Below are 18737 nucleotides of genomic sequence, written 5' to 3'. Positions count from 1 at the left end.
AACTTGATTCGGTTGCATGTATAGATTGGTGGATGCTTAATTTTCTAACACCTTAACCTATACACTATTTTTGTCAACATAATATAATTCAGCGTGCGTATATATATATATATATATTTTGTTTTAATTCGAATCATTCTTTAGTGTCAAAATTTTCGCTTAGACAAGAATTATTTTCATCAAAACTAAAGTTATGTGATCACTATTGTATTATTTTGTTGTAGTTAACAAGTCGTAGATGAATTTACAGGTGGTAGATGAATGTCAGTCGGTTTTGAGAAATTTGTTTAGGTAAATGTTAGGTTTAATCGTATTTTTTTATATTTCTATCTTGAGATTTTTTTTGTATAAAGGTAAAGTTTAGTTGTATTATTTTGATATCCTTATTGTCATAGTATTTTGTTATAGTTTATAGGTGGTAGATGAATATCAGACGACTTTAAGAAAATTTTTGTGTAAAAGTTAGATTTAATTATATTGTTTTGATGTCTCCATCATCATATTATTTTATTGTAATTTATAGATGGTAGGCGAATATTAATCGACTTTGAGAAATATTTTTAGTAAAAATTAAATTTAATTAAATTAATTTTTTAAAAAATATTAAATTTAATTATTATATCCATCTTTATTATTTAAATAAATATCTTACAACTTAATAAAGTGAGATAACGTGATACGCGGGATGCGTACATCTAATATACACCAAAATTACTGTAAGTTTTTATCCCAGGCCCGTATTGGTGGTGGAGTTTCCTTTGGATATCCCTGTTTGGAACACACGAGAGATTCACTTCCTTTCCACTCTGTTTTACCGTCAGCGAAAAAAGACAAAACTGCTGCTTTTGGCCTTTTGCTGGGCGTTTTTTCTTTTTCTTCTTAGATCAGCTCTACGTTTTCTGTTACTCTCCCTGTCGTTCATCGTCTTTGTATGAGATCCACAATGTCAATTAGGGTTTTCTCTCTTTTCCTTTCTCTCCTTCTCTTCTCTTCACCATTTCTTCAAGGTTCGGTTCCTCAGATCCAGATCTCTCATTTCTCTATATATAGTTTTTACATGCAAATGCAAGAGGACGATAATATTTTGTGTCATCTTTGAAATTGAGATTCAATTAGATGCAATTGAGGTTTCTGTTTACCATTAAAAGTTGAGATGCAATAGATATGCGGGATCACTGGCTCATGCTTGCCAGATCAGTATCCTGCTGTTTTTATTTTTATTTTTTGAAATTATTCTATGTATTCGTTTCCAATTATGAAGTGGAGCCTTGAATAACTGGTAAAGTTGCTGTCATGTGACTAGAAGGTCACGGGTCATGTAATGTGACTAGGAGGTCACGGGTCAAGACTAGGAGGTCACGGGTCAAGCCTTGAAAACCGCCTCTCGCTGCGAAAGATACACTCTTGTGGTGTAGCTTTAGTTCACCGGGCTGCTCTTTTATTGTTTCCAATTATCTTTTTTTATAACCGTGGTGTCCGGGCCACTTTGGTGCATCTTGACTAATCCACGGGATGCCGGGCACCTCCCACCCGTAACAAATATCAGGTAATTGTGTCTACAAGGTTGGTAACTGTGTCCACCTAAGCTAGGACATATGGGAAGAATCACCAATTATAGTATCGTCCTAGTTGATGTGGGGTGGGATGTGAATATGTGATTTGTTTTTGTTGAGTAGTTTTTTCTTGTGTAGAAGTAGAATTTGAAATTGTTCTGTGTGACAGGAATGGTACGCTGTACAAGGAATTCGGTAGTTAAATACTAACTGGGGATCTTTGATTTGATAATTTCTTCTTGTCATTTCATTTTATATATGGGATGGGATAGAACTATTGATGCATGCATAGATCCCACCTAATTGAGTAGTTCAGTTATTTGATATCTATGTTTCAGTTAGTTATTCTTGATGTTTGCATACCTTATTAGCTGCTAGGTTTTGGGCCCCAATAGAGAGGAAAGGTTACAACTTACAGAGGATTTGTATAGCTAATTTGCTTATTAGTTTTTCTGTTGTTTCGGTTGATTATTATAAGTACCCCTTTGGAGATAGGCCTATTATTTGCTGAATTTCATGTTGCTTTGTTATTGTTTTGACATTCTCCATAGTTGCTAGATGTCAATCTGACCCTGAAACAGAAGTGGTAGAAGGCACTGGAGAAGCAGGAGATCTTGGAATTGTTGGTGATGATGTCCAAGATTTTGGTAGTGATAATTTTAGTCCGGCACCTGGGATTGAAACAGTTTGTGTTTTCCCCAAAAACCCTTCAAAGGGTAGGTTAATCCGTTTTTCTTTTCTATCTGTATTCTTTGTTCCTTGTTTTGCTTAAATGATAGCATAGTTTAAGAATTGCATCTCTCAGATCGCGTTTCTTCGTCTTTGCAGTAGTGGCAGCTGGTGAGGAAAGTGAGGTGTTAGTTGGAATGAAAAATGACGGTAATCCTTTGTGTTTCGGTGTATTTCTCCTTCCCATCAAGTGCTTAGTATAATGATTCATTTCTCAATTTTGGGTGCCTGTTACAGGGGATTCAAGTTTGAATGTCATTGCAATCCAAGCCAGTGTTCACCTTCCTTTTGATCACCGCTATTTGGTTCAAAATCTATCTGTAAAGGTAATTGTTTGGATTTATTTTTTGGTCAAAATCAGGCCAAGCTCTGCGTCTTCCATAAGATATGTGGACTGTGGTATATTACTTCCTTTGAACTGAAAAGAAAAGCTTCTTAATCTCAAATTTATTTACTTGTTATTTTGGTTCTTAAATCTGGATTTACACATTTTCCTATTCGCTTAGTAAGTTCTTGGGTGTACATTCAATCTTATTTAAGGTTTCTTCATGTTGACTTTTAACCTTAAGGTTAGTAGCTTACTTATTCAGCTCAAGTTTCACGCACTTGCTTGTAGCAAGCCAATTGTCAAGCAAGTTGTTGTTATAGGGCTCTTAACTTTTCTGGTTTTAGCAAATGGGTTGTTTGTTTATGTTTTCAAACTTGGTGGTCAGAAGACTTTGAACATTTAGTGCACCTAATGAATAATAAGGTATTTATTTAATTTTTAGGTATGGACAGCGGTTTAGGATGAAGAGAATGCACAGATCATTTTCAGTTTTATAATGTGAATAGTGGAAAATATATATTAACATTTACGTATATGAAAATCTCCAAAATGTATTTCTATTTTAAAACAATTTCAAGAATGACCAAGGAATAGACATTAATCTTGAGTGCTCTGAGCCTATTGACTTGTTCTTAGGAAAGTTCAGAATGCCTACAACTTCACCTGAAAAGTACATTTCTCTGTTTGTGCAAAGTCCAAGTTTTATGAAATATTACAGAAACACCCAGATACTGGAACTTTAGTTATTTTGTTATCTGTTAGAAATGGATAGATAAAATATAATGTTGAAAAAGCTTCCGAAGCTGAGATTAGGATTTGTATAAATTTCCTTTTACAAAGTGTTACATGGACTGCATTTTGTTGATTGTATAGTGTGTGTTGTCTTTTTTTTTTTTTTTTTGAATAGGTGACAAGTGTGTCTTTTCTGTTTGTCAAGCTTTACTAAGTTCAATTGCCGTTCAATTGCCTTTAATCTGTCCCTAATTCAATAGAGAATTGGAGTTAATAGTTGCTAAAGTGAGCTCATCCTCTGAAGCTTGGGGTTGTGCTTTGCCGATAGTGGTAGCTAAATCAATTTTAATGGTACATATCATTCAATATGACCTTAATGCTATGGTAAGGCAGTTAAGACCAATAATTACGCACCACCACCACCACCACCACAGGTGGAAAAGCATGGGGTTAAAGTGAGCTGGTGAGCTGGCAGTTGAATCAGGAAAGCATTTGTATGAACAAGGGATACAAAATTCATTCTTCTCATGATTGATACAGTTCTTTTTCCATTTGGTTTCCTTCTTATTTTTATTATAATTGGTCCTAGGATATAATTTTTGGTTTATCATGAGTATTCTGAATATCACTAAAATTTGTAAGTATTTAAGTAATGCAAATGGTAAATTATTTGAGAAGAACATATACCTCTTTAAGATTGCCTTGAAAGTAAAGTCAAAATTTATTTGTCACAAGGGCAGCGATTGCTTAACTATGCTTTACAGGATGAGAACTCCGGTAATCTTCTGTTGTTAATTAGGAGTTCCTGTTCAAACGAGTCTTCTATTTTCATGCTATGTTACTGTAATTTGGGTTAGAGACCTTTCTAATTTTATTTCTTCTTCCATTTCCTAGGCTTTTGATAATGCTACAGTTCCACCTTCTGCTCAGGCCACTTTCCCATATATATTTGCTGTCAGCAAATTTATGCAGGTTGGTTTCTTGCCAAGCATTTGTACTGCTTTTCTCTGTTACTATCTGCTTATTTTCATTTTTCTTTTGCTCTCACTTGAATGCTGCTGTTGGTACCTAAGCTGAATAACTTTTTCCTTAATGGTACAGCCCGGAAGTTTTGATCTTGTTGGCACTATTGTTTATGAGGTAGATCAGAACCCTTATCAAAGTACATTCTACAACGGCACTATTGAAGTGACTGAGCCTTGTGGTCTTCTCAGTGTTGAGTCTGTTTTCTTATTTTGTCTTGGAATTGCCGTCATTGGCCTTCTTGGACTCTGGATTCGTGGTCAGATACAAAATCTCTCAAAGGTGATTACATACTCTTTATACATGCACCTCGCTAGGGCAGAAATATCTTGCTAGTGCATCAGAAATACTGAGTGGATTGATAAATAGGTGTGAATGATTTCATTCGTGATTAGGCTTATCCTTCTCAGCTCTTACATCACTATCCTTCTGACATGGTTGGATTTAGTTAGGTGTCAACGATCTTTAGAATCTGGTACATACTGAGACTTGATATGGAGGTGACAGTTAGATATATCCCTACCTATAGGGGCATTACTGCAAGAGCACAAAATGTATGAGGGATTTATCTATGGGGCCTAGACTGTCTTATTGTAAATGTGTGTTTATAGTCTTATTGATAAATGTATATTGTACTTCTGTTGGTCCTTTTCCTTCTAAAACTTAATTTTCTTTCTTTGATATATGTATAGAAAACTAAAAGAGCACCAAAGGCAAAGGTTGAAGTTGGAACAGCCACAACAGTTGCATCCACGGATGAATGGCTTGAGGTTTGTGGTTTTTTTAACTGTTGGGAATAGTTTATTGTCTGTTATTTAAATCATGTTAGAATGATTTCTTTGTGTATTTGGACTTGGATATGAAAAGTTCCCAATTTCCTTGTGTGTTTTATGCAGGGAACTGCATATACTCAAACGCTCTCCAACAAGTCGAAGAAGAAGAAGTGAATGACTTGAACTTTCTGATGTACGAAGCAGTATGCTGAGGCTAGAGTCCCGAGTTAGACTTGCGAATAGTTAAAAACGTGAAATAGGTTTTAAGAAATAGAATCGATAGACCCTCCACTGTTGTAGCATGAGGGAAAACCTATCAACCATGTCTTTTTAGTGCCAACTGACTCGTAGTTGAAGGTGGCAAAGATAATTTTGTCTAGCAAATTCTTATTTTATCCTTTGAACAAATTTATTGGTTTTCTTGGTAGATTTGTTTGTGATTGGAGGAATGCTACTCCCAAAGTAAGTCCTGACACACTGTTACGCTCACCTACTCGAGTTTAGGTGGGTAAAAATAACATCATTACACATCGCAGAACGTGTTGCTTCGTTATTAGGTGAATCCTTCGTCTTTCCAAATTTATTAGCCGATAGGTGAACCATGGATTCTTGGTTCAGCATTTTTCAAACTTTCACTTAACGAGTCCAATTCCGATTGCATCACTATGCTCAATACGGGGAATGAAGGAAGCTAAAATAAAAATTAGTTGCTTGGGCTGCTCTGCTGGATGTTATTAGATAAAGGCATCACATACCTGCCAAAATGTTTAATTAGGCATATAATCATAGGCAAGACAATATAGAATTTTCTCCCTTCTAATTTAAGTGGCACTTTATTTTGTGTCCTAAAAAGAATAGTCTCACATTTTCTTATTCGACAACTAATTAATATATGGGTAACTTACATAAATCTCTGAATTTTTAGGTGATATTACATAAAATTTCGACTATTTTGTTAATTACATTTATCCCTGAGTTTTGAAATGGTGATACATATGTTATACAGTGATACATACAAAAAATTGATACATTTAAAATTGACAAAGATATTTATTTAAGGAAATAATAGATTCTCTTTTATTCACTGTATTCTTTTATTTAAGGAAAAATATCTAATTTTTCTCCTTTTTTAGATTTAATTTAGGTGTTTTAATTATGTATCTCTTTTTTCGTCTTTAATTTTATGTAGTTAAGGATTTTGAGTTTTACACAAATAGCAATTCTAATTCAATTCTGCTTTTAGTTTTTTTTAAAAAAATATTATTACTTTTGTTTCCTACACTGACTACACCGTTATCTTTCATTAATAACGTATGAATCACTCAATAATTGAAATAAACAATTGTATCTACGTGGATAGCGACGGTAGGCTGAGGGTTGGGTCTTGGAATATAGGGACCCTTCAGGGGAAGTCCATAGAGCTGGTGAAGATTCTTAGGAAGAGAAGGATCAACCTTGCGTGTGTCCAAGAGACCAAGTGGGTAGGGTCTAAGGCTAGGGATGTGGACGGTTACAAGCTGTGGTACTCTGGGAGCGACAGGCGTAGGAATGGAGTTGGCATCTTGGTAGATGAAGAGCTTAGAGGTCAGGTAGTGGAGGTGAAGAGGATCAACGATAGGTTGATGACTATTAAGTTGGTCATTCGGGGGTTTACCCTGAACGTGTGTAGTGCCTATGCGCCGCATGTGGGATCGGAGGGGGAGGAGAAGATGCGGTTCTGGGAGGCTTTGGAGGACGTGGTGAGAGGCGTGCCCAGTTCGGAGAAGATTGTTGTAGCAGGGGATTTCAACGGGCACATCGGGGCGCTACCGGGAGGCTTTGGGGATGTGCATGGTGGTTTTGGTTTTGGGGAGAGAAATGAAGAGGGGGCGACCCTATTGGAGTTTGCGAGGGCGTTTGGGCTGGTGGTGGTGAACTATGGCTTCCCGAAGAAGGACGAGCACCTGATCACTTTTCAGAGCGCGATAGCCAGGACCCAGATTGACTTTTTGTTGCTTAGGAAAGGGGATAGGGCGTTGTGTAAAGACTGTAAAGTCATCCTGAGTGAGAATCTTTCGACCCAACATAGGCTCTTGGTTATGGATTTGGGTATAAAGAAGAATAGAAAGAGGAGGAGTAAGGAGTGTAGACCGAGAATTAAGTGGGGCGGTTTGACGCCAGTGAATGCGTGGGAGATAGGGGAGAGGTTGGCGGGAATGGGGGTGTGGGAGTGTAGGGGGGATGTGGATAATATGTGGGACAGGGCGGCAACGTGCATCAGGGAGAATGCAAGGGAGGTGTTGGGTGTTTCTAGGGGCCGGGCCGGACATCATCGGGGGGATTGGTGGTGGAATGAAGAGGTGGGGAAGAAAGTGGAGACCAAGAAAGAGGCGTATGCGAAGTTGGTGGAAAGTAAGGACGAAGAAGAGAAGCGGGTAAACAGGAAAGAGTACAAGCTAGCGAGGAAGGAGGCGAAGTCAGCGGTCACGGCAGCTAAGACGGCCGCTTTTGAGAGCTTGTATGCAGGGTTACAGGGGAAAGGAGGGGAGAAAAAGTTGTTCCGACTCGCTAAGGCTAGGAAGAGGAAGGGTCGTGACCTCGATCAGGTGAGGTGCATTAAGGGGGAGGACGGTAGAGTGTTGGTGGAGGACGGCCACATAAAGAAGAGATGGCAGTCGTACTTTCATAGGCTCTTGAATGACGAGGGGGACAGAGCTATTGTGTTAGGGAAACTGGAGCACTCAGGGGAGTGTCGGGATTTTAGCCATTGTAGACGTTTTAAGGTAGACGAGGTTAGACAGGCAGTCCGCAGGATGCGAAGGGGTAGGGCGACGGGGCCGGATGAGATACCAGTGGAGTTTTGGAAGTTCGTTGGAGAGGCTGGTGTAAGGTGGTTGACTGCATTGTTCAATGAAATTTTCAGGACGGCAAAGATGCCCGAGGCGTGGAGGTGGAGTACCATGATCCCCCTCTATAAGAATAAGGGGGACATTCAGTGTTGCAATAACTATAGGGGGATTAAGTTACTGAGTCACTCTATGAAGATCTGGGAGAGAGTGGTCGAGGTGAGGCTGAGACGGATAGTGTCTATTTCGGAAAACCAGTTCGGATTTATGCCCGGCCGCTCGACAACGGAGGCAATCCACCTGGTACGGAGGTTGGCGGAGCAGTATAGGGAGAGGAAGAAGGATCTGCACATGGTGTTCATCGACCTGGAAAAGGCGTACGACAAAGTCCCCAGGGAAGTGCTTTGGAGATGCTTGGAGGTGAGTGGAGTACCGCAGGCATATATCAGAGTAATTAAGGATATGTATGAGGGAGCGAAAACCCAGGTGAGGACGGCGGGAGGAGACTCAGAGCATTTCACTGTCTTGACAGGATTGCATCAGGGATCTACTCTTAGTCCCTTTTTGTTTGCGTTAGTAATGGATGTGTTGATGCGGCGTATCCAAGGGGAGGTGCCGTGGTGTATGCTTTTTGCAGACGATGTAGTCCTGATAGATGAGACTCGAGGGGGTGTGAATGACAAATTAGAGTTGTGGAGGCAAACTCTGGAGTCTAAAGGGTTCAGGGTGAGCAGAACCAAGACAGAGTATGTGGAATGTAAGTTTAATGACGTGAGGCGGGAGAATGAGGTAGTAGTGAGGCTAGAAGCACAGGAGGTAGGGAAGAGGGATAAGTTCAAGTATCTCGGGTCCGTGATCCAGAGTAACAGTGAGATTGACGAGGATGTCTCGCACCGTATTGGGGCGGGATGGATGAAGTGGAAACTCGCATCGGGGGTGCTGTGTGATAAGAAGGTGCCGCCCAAGCTTAAAGGCAAATTCTATAGGGTGGTAGTCCGTCCGGCCTTGCTGTATGGAGCGGAGTGTTGGCCAGTTAAGAACTCCCACATCCAAAGAATGAAGGTGGCAGAAATGCGGATGTTGCGCTGGATGTGTGGACTGACCCGAGGGGATAGAGTTCGGAATGAGACTATCCGGGAGAAGGTTGGTGTGACTTCAGTGGAGTGTAAGATGCGGGAAGCACGATTGAGATGGTTCGGACACGTGAAGAGGAGGGGCATGGATGCCCCGGTCCGTAGGTGTGAGAGGCTAGCGTTGGATGGTTTTAGACGGGGTAGGGGTAGACCGAAGAAGTACTGGGGTGAGGTGATTAGGCGAGACATGGAACAGTTACAGCTCACCGAGGACATGACCCTAGATAGGAAGGTCTGAAAGATGCGAATTACGGCAGAGGATTAGGGCCAGTTCGGGTCGCTAGTGTAGGGAATTAATTGGTGGGGGTGTATTCCTGTTATGATTCCGTATTCAATGTTTCGTGTTCCGTGTTCCATGTTTATTACGAATATGTGTGCTTTCCTCTGCTTTATATTCCTGCATTCCTGCTTTACTCTATTTTATATTCCTTATGGGTGCCGTATCTATGTTATGTCATCTGCTTCTGTGCCGTACTATGTGTTTGTGTGATATCTCGTGACTTGAGCCGGGGGTCTTTCGGAAACAGCCTTTCTACTTCATCAGAGGTAGAGGTATGGACTGCATACATCTTACCCCCCCAGACCCCACTAAGTGGGAATACACTGGGTTTGTTGTTGTTGTTGTTGTTGTATCTACCATAAGAATTACCATAATATCATATATATCACCCATTAATATCATATGAATCACCTAATAATTGAAATAAATAATTGTATCTATCATATGAATCACCATAATACAATATGTATCAGTAATTAATATCATATGTATCACCCGTTAAAATTGTACAAAATGTATCTATCGTATGAATCACCATAATACCCATACTAATGATTTCATATATACCATTCATATGAATCACCATTACAAGAATAAATATGTATGAATAACTAAATAAATTCATATATGTATCAATAGATTTTAAAAAAAAATAAAATGGGAGAGATTTTAGGAGAGGAAAAAAAAAGTTGCATATGTTAATGGAGGAGAAAAAATCAAGAAGGGGGATGATTTAAGTGTTGATGGAGGAGAGAAAGAGTTCGTTTGGATAAGATTAAAAAAAATAACTTTTTAGCTTAAGTGATTAAAAGTTTAAAATAAGTGTTTATAAATAAAGAAGATAAGCGTTTGGATAGAAGTGCTGAAACTGAAGTTGTTGATGCGTTTGGTAAACAAGTGATGTTAAACGCTTTTTGTTGTTAAAATGACTTAAATGTCCTTAAAGTTGTTAACACCATAAATAAGGTGAATTATTTATAATTTTTAATTTAAAAAAAAAAATTGAATAGACCTCCTATTAATGATGGGTTCGATGAAAACAAAGAAGAAAGATGAAGAGAAAATTGGAGGGAAGAGATGAAGCAAAACATCAAAGAGAAAAAGAAAAAAATTATATATTTGAGGGCTACAAGTTTAGGATATTGTTGGAATTGGAGGAAAATATAAGGGATAAAAAGGTAAATGTTTTGGTCAAACCTAAAAGAATTTTAATCTAAAAAGCAAAAAGCTGGGAGTACCCAACTTCTCACTTTTTGATTCTTTTAATTAGTTTTTAATTTTTTTTAGCATTTTTTAGTTTTACCAAACACGTTAAAATGCTAAAAAAGAGATTAAAAGTTGATTTAACCATATTTTAATCCTATCCAAATGGGCTCAAAATCAGGAAGAAAGATGATTTAATAGTTGATAATTAGGGAGATATTTTAGGGAAGGACATCTTTAAAAAAAAATTAGTTTGAATGAGTTAATGGTGGAGTAAAAATAGGATGTGAGATTTCGTTGATATGTATCAAGAGTAAAGTTAAAAATTGAAATTTTATGTAAATTAAAAAAAAGTAAGAAATATTAGATAATATAGTCTCTTAAGTTTGAAATTTGTGTAATTTATCCTTAATATATTATCCTTATTGGATCTCATTTAACAAGAAAAGTACTAGAAAGTAGTGTAAAAGTAACTTAAGGGGGTATTTGAATTAACTATTTTTGTAAGTGATTTGTAAGCTAAACGCCAAAAGTTGGTAGCAATCTATTTTTGGCTCTTAGCTTCTAATTTTTTTTTTTACTTTTTAAGCCTAAAGTACGTTGTGTTTTTGACAAAGACCAACAAAAATTAAAGTGTGTTTAACGCCAAAAGCACTTAAAAATATGTCAATTCAAACAACCTTTAATAAGAGTATTTTAGTAAACATAACGAAATCTTCTTTTATTTCTTTAACTCCATGCAAATCAAATGGTGTCACATAAATTGAGACGAAGGGGGTATATATAATAGTAGTAGGGTAGAGCAACTAAATGAAACTAGTAGTCTCATTTATTTGCACTTAATGAATGTCTCAATATGAATAGTTGAGACTTTAGTCAATTAAGTGCATTTATTTTTATTAAAATTGTAGCACTTATTTGGTATGAATATGTCTTAATTATTAACATCTGGAATAAAGTCTTAATATCAAAAGAGACCTTTTTATGTATATAATTTTCAACATCACTTTATATCCACAATCACCCTTCACCACCTCTTCCATTTTAACTACCACCAACACCAACACCAACACCAACACCAACATCACCACCAACCACCATCCATCCGCCAGCACCAGGTCACCAACCACCGTTGCAATCAACAACGCTTCCCACCATTTATAACACCTACCATTTCATCGTCGTAATTGTATCTACTTTTGCCGCCACCATTATCGTCGTGAACCATCCAACCATTTTTGTCATCACAATCATTCACTGGCAACCACCACCATTGCTAATCACTGCTATCAGTGGCTACAACACTTATCACCTCCATCATTATAATAATATCTACTATAACAACTACTGTCACACCGCAATCACTTCCACCATTATCAGTAAATACAATCACTGCGTACAATACATATTACCAATTACTTCATCCATCAAAACTAACATCGACACCAACTACTACCAACACACCATCAACCATCAAAATATTTTTTCGCCACCATCATCAATGCTGCCAACTACTAACATCCACCACCACTAGTAACTCCCATCATCACATCAATCACTAAAACAACATCCATCTCCGTCATCACAACTATTACCACCATTATTATTAGATACTAATGCTAACTATTACCACCACCATCACCATCCCTGCAACCATTAGGTAGCATAAATATTTTTTTATCAAATAATAATTTTATTTTATTAAATTATATTTTTTCTAATCTTTAATTACTTTCATATTTGAATTATACATTTATTATGCAAATAAATTATGCATATTCAAATGTTGAAAAACAAACAGTTTTAATCATTCAATTTTCAGGTTTACATATAACATCTTAACCATTCAGATATGCATTTAGATTCAGACGTCTTAATGTTAATGAAAATAAATGGAGTCCGCGACCAAAATAGGCTGTCCAGCTAAAAAAAAGTATCAAAATATTTCATGTATATAAAGTGTGACCAAAATAGGTTTAACTCACTTAAAAAGTGAATTATACATTACTTTTTTAACGATAGTTCGGCAGACGACGTCATCTTTATAAAAAGTGTATAAATCACATTTTTAGTGAGTTATCCATTTTATTTGTACATCACTCACAAAAAAAGTGAGTTATACGTATAACTCACTTTTTTGTGAGTTATATCAATGAAAGTTATATAACTCACTAAAAAAGTGAGTTATTTTTTTTTGTTTATACATAACTCACTAAAAAAGTGAGTTATATTTATTTTTATAATTTATGTGAATTATGTTGTTACATTTTCAATCTTGGTTAATTGATTAATTAATACTGATGTTATTTTGTTGAACAGGTGGCCCTATCCATTCCTTGATCTATCATCTGCAGTTTCTCCTTTGTGGTATGTAATTCCTATCATGTCCTAAACTATACAATCAAATTCATGAGTTTATTTAAGCAAATATACGATCTGCTGGTGATTTTTTAGGTACTTATTGGTGGTATTTATACACATACCGTGCTATGGTATTTTCATCCTGGTTATAAAGAAAAAGCACCATTTGTTTTCGAAGTGGTTTCCTCAGTCTTATCAGTGTGCAAGATGACACCTCAATTCTAATCAAGTTGGTATCAGTTGTATGAATCTTGACTTTCTTATGTCAAATAAGAATTTTCAACTTTCAAGACGGCAATATAAGGGAAACATATTTCTACGAGTGACATAATCTCGTGTTTTGAATACTTTCTGGAAGTTATGATGAAACAAAAAAAAACAAAAGTTTTATGTAGCAAAGTAGCTGTGAAAATATAGAGATTTGAACTTCTGATTTGCTAGATGTACATCTTGGGTAACTTTGATAAAAGAGATTTGTTTATTCATATAACTTAGTGTTGAGCTCTTACTTGCAGTGTATACATATATGATTGAAAATGCAGTATTCCATATGCATTATAAAGAAGTAAAAACATTTATTTTCCCTCCTTTTGTTCACTTATCTATTTGATAATGTTGATCCATCTTTAATATATAGAATTGAAATTTGGTAAAATACCATGTGTCATGTGTGTTATTTGGATGGTGTTCAATACAATGTCCTATTGTTAACTTAAATTGTACATTTTCAACACTAATATTGAGATCTCAAATAACTTTTGGTGACAAAAAATATTGTCTTCACGAGAAAAATCATTGTCAATTCTTAATTTGAAAGCCCTTCTTCTTGAAGGTGGAATTAATGCTAATAATTCAACATCTTCATGTTCATCAATTTCATTTCTTGGTAATAATAATAGTCCCATGAGTGAAGTTTTTGATTCTCCAAGTGATCAATTGCACAAAAATAGTCTCCAAGAAGAGGAAAAAAAAAAGTTAACTCCTTTGAATTATTTTCTTGTAATTCAATTTGTTTTTTTGGATACGCAACAATGAGCCAGTTAATTTTTAAGTGAGTTATCCATTTTACACATGTGAAATATGAATATAACTCTAAAAATATGTGAGTTATGTGCACAACTTTATTAATAATGTTAAATATGAATATGGTGCTAAAAATATATGAGTTATGCAAAACAAATTATATATTATACAACTAGACGTGAGGATGAAGTATATACAAATTAATTGCTATATACTATACAATTATAATTAATTGTTATATACTAAACAAAAATATATGAGTTATGTACTAATCATCTGCGACAACATGTTCACCTTGCGTGATATTATTCCTACATATCAAATACTAGAATAATTTTAGCATATTCTAAAAGTGTAAAAAATAAATGCATAAAATTAGCCAACATAACTTATTCTATTATTCCATTAAAAAAATTTACAGTTGTATAGTATATAATAATTAATTTGTACATACTTCATCCTTATATCTAGTTGTATAGTATATAATTTGTTTTGCATTAACTAATATATTTTTTTTGCACCATATTCATATTTAACATAACTAATAAAGTTGTGCACCTAACTCACATATTTTTAGAGCTATATGGATTACTTAGTTTATATTTAAATAACTCACGTAATTAGTGGGTTTTATATGATAAAAATAGAGGCATATGATAGCTTTATAGATAAAAAAATAGAGACAAAATAGATTTTAAAAAATAATTAGTGATCTTTACCAAATAGATTTTAAAAAAAATATGTGAATTTTATAAAATAAAAATTACAAGAAAAAAAATAAAATTATGTTAGTTTTATAAATTCATATAAATTTTGAAAATAAATATAACTTACTTTTTTTTTTATGTGTTCTGTAAAAATAAAAAAGGATAACTCACTTAAAAAGTGAGTTATATAATTTTCATTGCTATAACTCATAAAAAAAGTGAGTTATGTATATAACTCATATTTTTAATGAGTTATCTAAAAACAAAAAGAATAACTTATTAAAAGTGAGTTATTCTTTTTGTTTTTACATAACTCATCAAAAAAGTGAGTTGTGTATATAACTCACTTTTTTTGTGAGTTGTGTATATAACTCACTCTTTTTGCGACTTATGTAAAAATAAAAAGCATAACTCACTTAAAAAGTGATTATACACTTTTTAAAAAATTGACACTATTAATTAACGTGTCGTTAAAAAAAAGGCATAATTCACAAAAAAAAAAAAAGTTAAATTTATTTATGTATTATTTTAAACACATGATATATTTTGATATTATTTTTTTAAAAAATGACAAACTCTGATCCTCCACTCAATTATAAGGAATACTGCAAGTTCTGCAGACCGCAAAAAGTGTATACATCTAAACATTTTGGTGACTGCAAAATAGCTACTCAAGAAAATATTTTACTTGGGTACACTGATCATGGCATGAATTACTTTGGTTTACTACTGACAGTTTTTATCCACTTAAATTGCATTGACCTGATCTTAGGCAACCATTTGTTCTCTTTTTTAATCCTTATTTGGAATCATCTGAGTTAGCTAGCATATTTTTTAACTGGTCAAGAATTCCTTTGAAACTGAAATGCATGCAAGAACTAATATTTGTAGTCTTTAGTGCACTGTTATATTAACAACTAATATATAAGAGAGGATTATACATTTGTAGTCCTCGCAAGTACTTTAGAGATATTTTAATTTTTCATGAAATAAAGTTGTTACACATGTCAAATTGATAGCGTATTAACAGTATCTTTTTATTATATATTTTTACTTTTGCTTCCTCCCCCCCCCCCTCCCCCTTTTTTTGTTAAGACCATCTCTACTTGGTCTTTTGTAATTGATTTCTTCTTGCTATTTATTGAATTATGTTTTGATAAATTTCTTTTATTTAAAAACAATCACTTTAGCTTGGAAAAAATTATGTTAAAATAACTTTTAATACAAAATTAAAGTTTGTAATGATTTTCGACTATGCCATTCTATTTTTTTTTTTTAAATATTGTTCAGTTTTTTAAAAAAGATTATCAGTCCTAAATAGGATAACTTGATAAATAATTTCTTGTATTTATTATTTTTCTAAGTGGACATAAAAAAGATAAATCAATAATTCAAATGGGATGAAAAATTTATGTTTTAAGAAGCGTGTAAAAAATAAATATGACAAAGAAAATGAATAATCTATTACTGTAATTTAATAATTATTTAATATTCTTATTGATAATATGTGTTAAGGCTCTAAATTAATGTTATAATTATTTTAATGTAAACTTGAAGTCATAGAAATATTATGTTGGGTTAAATAATTTTATAAGAAGAAAAAAAATGAATTTTGCAAAAGTTTTTGCCACATGAATTATGAGATGAACGAAAACTCAATAAACATCAAAATAAATTTATTTTATCTATAATTAAAAAATTTCATACTAACAAATTCATAAACATGTCAATATTTTTTGACTCATGATTTTATTCAAATCATAATTATTTATATATTTTAAACCATATTATTTTATAAAGTATCCAATTCTCTGTTAATACTTTCTTCCTCACAAACAATATTCTATTTTATATTATCCAAATATGATTAAGAACTTAAATAATTATCAAGACTTATCAAAAAGATATGTAAATTAATATGCCATTAAGTAATGTTAATTATAAAATTAAAAATATAGTAATGTATATTAATTTTATTTTTAGTTTTGTATCTTGAATTTGAGTTGGACTCCGACTTAGTACGGGCCTAAAATTAGTAATATGCATATATGATGATGCACATACGTCCATAACTAAAGTAATTTAAAGTTAATAGCAGGAAATGTTTGTTAAGAAATGTCATTTGATTAATGGGAGTGTGAGAAAACACATAATTATATTCCCGTTTCATGAAAATGCCAACATGAATAGGGGTGGATGTATGTACATAGATGGAAGTGTCACGACACCTAAACACCTCAATTGAAACTCTATGCATATGTGTGTGTATGTGCGCGCGCACGTCTATGCATGTGTGTGAGAAAATGTATAAAATTTAGTCTTGACACCCAAAAAACAATGAGGCATATAGTACCACTGGTGGAAAGCTACGGTTTTATACTCGTGTGTCTGAGTTTGAACTCAGCCTTGCACATTTGTTGAACTAATTTTAGCGATTTATTGTTAAAAAATTATTTCACAATTCGATTTGCAACACTCGACGACCAATAAAACTCATAAAGACAAATCAGTGAGCCAAGCGCTTCCCTATTTGCAAAATGGATGATAAATTATAGTTAATTCTTTTTGGATATTGATGTAGCTTATGCAAAACACAGCGTACGCTGTTCTTTAAAGCAGTGTGATATTCAAAACTTTCAAATCATGGATTTACCTCTGAGCATGAATCATGTTGCATGATCTAACTTTCTTTGAAAAATCTTAGTAGCTTAGTTGGTTATCTAAACTTTAATTTTGTTGGTGTGAGTTTAAAAAAGGTCTTTTTCTCTTTTTCGACAACTCTTTAATTTCATTATTCCTCATGACATGTTTAAGATTACAAGATTAGAAGACATTTTGGTACTTACTACATACTCCCTCCGTCCGGTTTTATTTTGTCACATTTTGAGTTGGTATACCTATTAAGAAAAATAATTAATAACATGACTATTTTACCATAATACTCCCTATTAAATGATGCTTATATTGTATTTTGCCATTAGTAAGAAAAAAATAATTAATGCTAAGAGTAAAATAGAAAACAAGTTGTCTTCTCTTGATATGTCAAAAATGAAAAGTAAAGGTAGAAATTCAATTAGGAAATTTATGACAAGTAAAAACGAACGGAGGAATTATCGTTATCTTAAGGCTATAACATTAAAAGAAAATTCACTTTCTTAAATTCCGTGTTAAATCAAAATCAGGTAAATACGTAAATTAAAATAGAAGGAGAATATACTTTGTGACTCATAAATTGCAATTCAAATCAAGAGGTATCTGGTTCAGTGGAGAGTGAACCTCACACAAAATGAAAAAGCAAATCAGGTACAGTAGTAGAAAGAATGCTAAATTGCTAATTTAAGGTGTTTTTGGTTCGGTTTGAATATGCTTTATTTGAGAAAATATCGTACATACTATCTTGGTTTATGATTTTTTATATACATACTAAAAATGTAAAAATACAATCAATTTTACGCTCTTTATAGAACACCCCAAATAGCTACTTATTTTGCTAAAAGTAGTCAAAAGTTCACATGTAATTACTCTGAATTTTAACAAGATAAACATAAATGAGAACAGCTAAGTAGGTTAGAAAAACAAAACAGACGAGGTTTGCAGTTGGATGATAGCTCATTGAATGAGGCTAATGACTTTTGATCAAACACCTCACCCATATTAGTTATTTTTTCTGAACTTTTGCTAGCTAGAAACCGCTTTCCAACATTCCAACAGCCCAAGTGGTCAAAAATTCATGTGAGGTCCTTAACTATGTGTTGGTGTAACTCTTAAAAATGTACTCCATCCATTTTATGTGTCATAGTTTCATCGAGCACGAAGTTTAAAAAATAAAATAAAAATTAATGATTTTTACCAATTTATCCTTTATTAAAAAATGTACTACTAGTATCTTTAATTAAGTGAGGTCTTATAAGTGAAATCAATAAAAATAAAAGTGGAACTGTGTTATTAAGTAATTATCAAGTAAGAAAAAATATTCTTTTTGGGACGAAAAAAAATGACATCACATATCACTTTTTGTACTATAAATACCCTTCAGCATCCGATACATACTTAACACACCAATATTT

The 18737-nt window shown here is 33.9% G+C and overlaps 1 protein-coding gene across 2 annotated transcripts; it reads left to right on the top strand.

The window, feature by feature from the left end:
- Positions 1-731: 731 nt before the first annotated feature.
- Positions 732-5565, top strand: LOC107845621 (translocon-associated protein subunit alpha). 2 transcript variants are annotated; one of them, XM_016690049.2, is made up of 8 exons: positions 732-1007; positions 2105-2269; positions 2382-2432; positions 2520-2608; positions 4237-4314; positions 4444-4647; positions 5058-5135; positions 5262-5565. In XM_016690049.2, the coding sequence occupies exons 1-8, from the start codon at positions 932-934 to the stop codon at positions 5310-5312; spliced, it is 792 nt and encodes a 263-aa protein (XP_016545535.2). In that variant the 5' UTR covers positions 732-931; the 3' UTR covers positions 5313-5565. The 2 variants fall into 2 exon arrangements, with proteins under 2 accessions (XP_016545535.2, XP_047254056.1); XM_047398100.1 differs by having other exon boundaries at positions 733-1007; positions 2135-2269.
- The last annotated feature ends 13172 nt before the right edge of the window (positions 5566-18737 follow it).

The sequence above is a fragment of the Capsicum annuum genome, chromosome 10 (genome assembly GCF_002878395.1).
Source record: "Capsicum annuum cultivar UCD-10X-F1 chromosome 10, UCD10Xv1.1, whole genome shotgun sequence".
NCBI lineage: Eukaryota > Viridiplantae > Streptophyta > Magnoliopsida > Solanales > Solanaceae > Capsicum > Capsicum annuum.
The sequence above is the reverse complement of the archived record's forward strand: the minus strand, read 5'-3'. Positions and strand labels throughout refer to the sequence as shown.

Bases quoted from the DNA above. Each gene is read 5' to 3' on its own strand.
- LOC107845621 (XM_016690049.2), top strand. From the start codon at position 932: ATGAGATCCACAATGTCAATTAGGGTTTTCTCTCTTTTCCTTTCTCTC. The intron at 1,008-2,104 runs GTTCGGTTCCTC...CATTCTCCATAG, and splicing joins CTCTTCACCATTTCTTCAAG to TTGCTAGATGTCAATCTGAC. The intron at 5,136-5,261 runs GTTTGTGGTTTT...TGTTTTATGCAG, and splicing joins CCACGGATGAATGGCTTGAG to GGAACTGCATATACTCAAAC.